Source organism: Cebus imitator, unplaced genomic scaffold (genome assembly GCF_001604975.1).
Source record: "Cebus imitator isolate Cc_AM_T3 unplaced genomic scaffold, Cebus_imitator-1.0 Scaffold30, whole genome shotgun sequence".
In the NCBI taxonomy this organism is placed as follows: Eukaryota; Metazoa; Chordata; class Mammalia; order Primates; family Cebidae; genus Cebus; species Cebus imitator.
In genome coordinates, this window is record NW_016107345.1 from 3,245,675 (window position 1) to 3,252,633 (window position 6,959).

Here is a 6,959-nt window from a genome sequence, read left to right on the forward strand (position 1 = left end):
AGAGGCCGGGCACGGTGGCTCACGCCTGTAATCCCAGCACTTTGGGAGGCTGAGGCAGGTGGATCACCTGAGGTCAGGAGTTCAAGACCAGCCTGACCACCACCCCCATCTCTACTAAAAATTCAAAAATTAGCTGGGCATGGTGGCATGTGCCTGTAATCCCAGCTACTTGGGAGGCTGAGGCAGGAGAATCACTTAAACCCAGGAGGCAGAGGTAGTGGTGAGCCCAGATTGTGCCATTGCACTCCAGTCTGAGCAACAAGGGTGAAACTCCATTTCAAAAAAATAAAAGTAATGTTACATAGACCGGGTGTGGTAGCTCACACCTGTAATCCTAGCACTTTGGGAGGACGAGGCGGGAGGATCACTTGAGCTCAGGATCGTGAGCTATCACACCCAACCAACACTTTTATCAGTTAAAAAAAAGTGTGAACTTACAGCTTCAAAAAATTAAAAATAATGCAGAGAACAGAAAATAACAGGCCCAGTTTTTTTTCTTTAATTTACAAGCCAAGTGTGGTGGCTCACACCTGTAATCCCAGCCTTTGGGAGGCCGAAGTGGGAGGACCACTTGAAGCCAGGCATTTGAGGCCAACCTGGACAGGGAGACCCTGTCTCTACAAAAATAAAAATAAAAATTAGTGGGCTGTGGTGGCATGCACCTGTAGTCCCAGCTATTTAGGAAACCGAGGTGGGAGGATTGGTTGAGGCTTCAGTGAGCCATGATTGCACCACTGCACTCCAGCCTGGGTAATAGAGTCTCAAAAAAAATTTGCGGAATAAGCCAGCTCCTGGTAGAGAAAAGTAAAATGTTTCCATAGAGTTTGAATTGATGTCTTTTCCTTTTTTTTGCCAGGTGGGGTATCTACAGCCATTAGTTGCTGTTCAGGTCACCTTGGCTCCCAACAGTGCTGAGAAAGAAGTAACAGTTGAGTGCAAGATTGATGGATCACCTAACCTAAAAAGCCAGGATGATCGTGACAAGTTTTTGGGACGAGTTGTGTTCAAAATCACAGCACATGCATAGTATGAGTAGGATATCTCCACAGAGCAAATGTTGTGTTGTCTGTCTTCACTTTGTATCAGCTGGACCTGCCATTCTAGAGTTGAGACCACCTTGGAGAACGGTGTGTGGTACATGACACTGGGTAACATCATAACGTGCTTCCAGATCATAGTGTTCCGTGTCCTCTGAAGTAACTGCCTGTTGCCTCTGCTGCCCTTTGAACCAGTGTACAGTTGCCAGATAGGGACCGGTGAATACCTGATTCCAAACATGTAAGATGGGGGTCTTGTCCTCTTTTTATGTGATCTAGTTGCCAAATGTCTAAAGCCTAATACGCTGTGCTATGTAAATATTTTATGGATGTAACACTGGTCAACTATCATACTTTGATGTCTACAAAATTTTAGGGATAAAATGGTACCCGGCCAACATCAAGTGACTTCGTAGCTGCACGAAGTGCAGTGTGTGGAGGAGTTCTGTATGTGAGGAAGGAAAACAGAAAATAAAAGTGTATTTGAAAAATATTATCTTGGATTCTTTGTAAAATTTATTTTTTACATGCTGAGTTAGTCTGGATCTTTTTGATTAAGAGCACAAACTTTTTGTTGTAAAACATGTAAAAAAAATTGGGATTATTTTTTAGTGCTGGAACTGTCTCCTAAAGTATTTTAGACTGTAGATAAAAGCATTTTTAGGTTAGCCAGTATGACTGTGCACCTAATTTTTTTATAAGATTAAATTCTTAAGATTTAATTTGTACAGTAGTTTGTGAAATATCTTGTTACTGCTTTTATTTAGCAGACTGTGGACTCTAATAAAGTATATATAAATTGTGAAATATAAAAACTTGGAACTTATTCAAAGCTTCAAACCAAATAACAGTTTCGTGTAAGCATTCTTTTCCCCTCAAGCATTAGGTGTGTTCTTGGTAGGATTCTTTGTCATAATTTGGGCTACTTTGTTGAGAAAGTTGTGCTTCCCCTATGATCTATGTTATTTCTTGTGTTTTTCTTAAGGCTACTGTTACTTTTCTCCAAGCAGATATTCTTGAGGTTTTCTCTGTGGTGGTGCAAGCCAGAAGGGGTGGGACCCAACCCAGCTGGCTCAAAAATGACCTCCTGGAGTAAACATGAGGGCTCTGGGTGGCCTTGCCTGGCCAGACGGGCTTTGGTAGTGGGCACTCAGCCCCACGTGAGAGCTCTGCTTGTTCCTCTATCACTAAAATCATAATGATAACAGATTTTCACTGAAGGAAATGATTCTTGGAGTAGTGACAGCAAATCTTTCTGGGTTTTGATTTTCTTCCTTATCTCTTAAGAGTGTAAAACAAAGATAATGCTACGATGTGAGAGAGGTGGCATCACTTTAGTTAGCCCAGCGTGACCATGTCCTCAACAGTTGTTACCTTCAGTGCCTGTGAAATTCACATTAAGTATTCTATTGAATTTGTATTTTTGAATCTTTTGAAGTAAATATGGATGGAATTTTTGTTTTAATGAGCTTAGATAAAAGCAGACTCATTCTCAGACTATAAGAGAAGAATTGAGATGGCATCCAACATGGGGTGGGTTTTGGAGAGAAATAAAAATGACACATACACATAAGTCACTAAAGCATCTTGTATGCCTCCCTGGCTCAGAAGTTTGGACTTGATCAGCCCCTGACTGCCTAGTGGTTTTAGCTGATCTCCCAACTTTCATGGTTCTGCCTGCTTCATCTATCAGAATTGAGGCAGCTTAACAACAACTTAGCAGACCTGCTGTATACCAGGACTGGATCAGCCAGACTTTGAGGATACGGGGATGAAAAGACATGGTTTCTCAAAGATCTTAAACTAGGAGGGAACAGGCTCTGAGACACACAGCACGTGGCATGATGATGATGATGGCATTTACGTGTAAGGGGCCACAAAGTGGTGTAAGACTAGGTTATTCCAAAGGCCCCACCCCTCTCTAAAGTTTATTTTTGTAAAAGATCTCAAGAGACAGGTGGTGCTTGATGGAGGAGGAAGAGTGGCTGGAAGCTGGGTCTGTATGGGCCAGGTAAGGACTGATCTAGCAATGAAGGGTGCCTTGTCACAGCCGGAGTCCACCCTTCTGCTGGTTGTGGGTTTTCCTCAGGATTTCAGGATGTGAATACAGATCACCTGGGTATCATTAATATGCAGATTGCAGTTTGCTAGGAGGGATTCTACAGATGTAGCAACTCCAAGGTAATACCTACCTTAGAGCTCATTCACCACAGATTGGAAAGGACCAAAGACAACTACCTGTGCCTCCTTGGCCATTGAGCCTAGCATCAGCTTGATTCAGTAGATGGAGAAGATTGAGCCATCATTTGACTTTAGCTGCTATCTGGAGGTGCGTGACTCCTAGCCGGCCACCTGTCTAGGCAAGAGAACCCTGAGAATACCCAAAGACTACACCACTGCCCTTGGGAGAACTGGGGTGGTGTTGCTTCAGGTCTTCCTGCCCAGCAGGACACATTCCCAGGCTGAGCTGAGGGAGTGTGGGGTGAAATGAGATGTGTCCCCATGTTTTTCAATATTAACGTTTCTTATGATCCCTTTCTCTGGGTGGCTGAGAACAGCTGGGGATGGTGTGGAAAGACGGAGTTTCCTGCAGAATGATGTGCCTTCTCAAGAGCTCTCCAGGGGCAGGAGGGAAATGGGATGTCCTGAGAGGCTGTATGGCAGCAAGGAGGGTGGGCGACGGCTAGCTGGGATGAGATAGCCAGAGCCTAGGAGGAGGAACCCAGTGGGGTGTGGCCGGCGGAGATGGCCGAAACCAGCTGGAGGACTTCAGAGGCAATTCATCCCCAACTGGACCTGTTGCTAATGAAGTCACTGTGGTAGGCAGAATTTCGGCCCCCATGACCTTTCACCTTCTGGGGCCATGCCCGTGGCTATGCTCTATCACGTGGCAAGAGGGGCTTTGCAGAAGAAGTTAAGGTCTGGTGGGTCGACCTTAAAATAGGGAGATTATCCGAATGCCCAGCGAGATCATGGGAGCTGTAAGCAGAAGTGAGACCTGAAGCCTCTGGGTTTGGACACTTCCTTGCTGTTTTCAATGTGGCTGTGTGGGAAGTGGAAGGAAGTGCATTCTGTCAACAGCCGGTGAGCTTGGAAGCCAGGTCTACCTCAGAACCTTCAGAGCCCAGCCCTGACACCCTGCACAGAGGACCCAGATGGGCTACATTGTACCCAGACCACCCACCTAAGGAAACGGGAGATTATAAGTATTATTTTAAGCTACCACTTTAGTGAGAGTTTGTTATGGAGGCAAATAGAATGCTGATGTGGTCTTCTCGGTGATGATTACTACTACAGCCAGGTGCTTCTCAAATGGATGCACATGCAACCCATCAAGGGCTCCCGTTTATAATGCAGATTCTGATTGGTCAGTGTGTTTGGGGTGGGGCCCGAGATTCTGCTTCCTAACAGGCTTCCAGGTGCTGCTGTTGCTGTGAGGGCTGCTTCTGAGCACAAGGCGTTTTTGAGTACGATCCTGGTCGGTGTAGTGCCTGGAATTCAGAGCCCGGGTAAGGAGGGAGGAAGAGGGATCTGAGAGAAGGCCTAGCATAGAATTTGTTCAGCTATGAAGTAACACGGAGGCTGCGGAGAGGAGCTCTGTGTTGGGCCTCTGGCTTTCAGACCCTCAGCTTTGTCGGTGTGGTCTTAGAGCCTGGGTAATGGTTGGGACACTTTCACTTCCTTTGCTATTTTCTGTGGTCCCGTGGGAGGACAGTGGCCTGCAACCATGAGTCCAGCTTCCTGAGGATGGCATGGTACGGGCCTATTAATGGGGTTCTTGTCAGCACCCCCTTGCTCCTAACTAAATGGGGTGAGCTTCTGGGGGCCACTGGCTTGGAGATGAGGAACTCACCTCATCTGTGCAAAGTTGCTGTCACGTCACTTAGGGCTGGGTGTGGTGGGGCACACCTATAGTCCCAGCTACTTGGGTGGCTGAAGTGGGAGGATTGCTTGAGCCCAGGAGTTTGAGATCAGCCTGTGAGACCTCGTCTCTCTCTCTCTCTCACTCTCTCACTCTCTCTCTCTCAATCTCTCTCTTCTTTCTTTTTCTTTCTTTCTTTCTTCTCTTTCTTTCTTTCTTTTATGAGACAGAGTTTAGAGACAGGGCTTCTCTGTGTTGGTCAGGCTGGTCTGGAACTCCCAGCCACAGATGATCCACCCGCCTCGGCCTCCCAAAGTGCTGGGATTGCCATGAGCCACCGCGCCTGGCTGGGATCTAGTTCTTAGTCATCTGTTTTCTACTGTATACTCCAGATTTCTGGGACCTAAGAGGTTAAAAGCTCATTCCCTGCCCTGCCCATTGGCTTCTCTGGGCAAGTGTTCTCTTGTTAGCAGCTGCCCACACTCTACGGAAAAATCTAGCGGCTGCTGGTTAGAACTCGCTTGTTAATAACAGCAGGCAGCCACCTGGCTGGTGCCTGCCTGGGTGGGGTGGCGGAGGAAGCAGCTGTTTTGGTCTTTGAACCACAGCTTGGGTCTTACCAAAGATAAGTAGCTCACATATCTCCATGGTCTTTTTCTGGCTTATAGAAAACAGTTTGCCTTGCTGGTGGGGAGAGACAGGGTGTAGTGTGCGGGGACCTGGGCTGGTGGGAAAAGCGGTTGGGTTATTGTGCATGTGCCACAAAGGACGAGGAATCTGGTCCCCAAGATCCACGGCGGGAGCTGGCTGAGGCCCCCGGGGCCTGCCTTCTTCCCAAGAGTCCATTTTCCCCTTGGAGTAGCTGGTTTTGTTGCTACCGTCTGATGACTTCTGAGGTAAGGCAAGGCTGCAACTTTGAGCTCTTCATCTTGTCTCTTGACAGAGGCTCCTAAGAGGCCAATTTTTCAAACTTCCCTGGGTCATCTGCGCTAAATGTTTGAGCACTATTTGGTTATTTGAAACTAACCAAAAGGTTGATACACTTTGAAAAACTTTGCTCTTCACTCATTCATTCAGCACTGACAGCTTACATATCAGGTGCCAGGCCCTGAATTTTACACAGATGAAAGTCCGTAAGAAACAAGATCCTGACTATGTTATTTTCAGAGAATTTCTTGTTTGTTTTATTGTTGTTTTTGAAATGGTGTTTCATTCTTGTCACCCCAGCTGGAGTATATTGGTGCCATCTCTGCTCACTGCAACCTCCAAATCCTGGGTTCAAGTGATTTTTCTGCCTCAGCTTCCGGAGTAGCTGGGATTACAGATGCTGCCACCAGGCCCAGCTAATTATTTTTTTATTTTTTTTTGTACCTTCAGTAGAGATGGGGTTTCACCACGTTGGCCAGAAAACAGTTAAGCTGGAGGAGAATTCCCGAGTGGGGGGGATGGACGCCGGCTTGTTATGCCTGCAGCTTGCAAGCAGTGATGACCTCTTCTCCCTCCTCTTCCAAGCAAGTGTTCTGGCCACAGAGGTCTAGAACCATTCAGAAAACCCAATACATAAGGTATGGAGGGAGGTACACACACACACACACACACACACACACACACACACACACACAGCCTCAGCCTCGTAGGAGGGAGCAAGACAGGGTGTGCCAAGTGCACCCCTTACCTTCACCTACTGACAGTGTTGTCTCACTTCATTAAAAGATTTGTGTGACTAGGTAGGTGTGGCAGCTCATGCCTGTAATCCCTATACTTTGGGAGGCTAAGGCAAACTGATCACTTGAGCCCAAGAGTTGCCTGGGCAACATGGCTAAACCCTGTTTCTACCAAAATACAAAAAATTAGCCAGGTGTGGTGGTGTACGTTTGTGGTCCCAGCTACTTGGGAAGCTGAGGCACGAGGATCACTTGAGCTCAATGAGGTGGAGGTTGCAGTGAGCTGAGATCGCACCACTGAACTCCAGCACGGGCAACAGAGCAAGACTCCGTCTCAACACCAACAACAAAACAGCAAAACACAACAAATAGTTCTTTTTTTTTTTTTTTTTTTTT

General features: G+C 46.7%; 1 protein-coding gene across 1 annotated transcript in view; it reads left to right on the forward strand.

Annotated features, from left to right (window-relative positions):
* ATP1B3 (ATPase Na+/K+ transporting subunit beta 3) overlaps positions 1 to 1,533 on the forward strand; it is a 50,802-nt gene extending 49,269 nt beyond the window's left edge. Inside the window, exon 7 of the mRNA XM_017523748.2 lies at positions 857 to 1,533. Within this exon, the coding sequence (XP_017379237.1) occupies positions 857 to 1,027 (171 nt within the window). The 3' untranslated portion in view covers positions 1,028 to 1,533. The remainder of the gene's footprint in view (positions 1 to 856) is intronic.
* Positions 1,534 to 6,959: the final 5,426 nt, after the last annotated feature.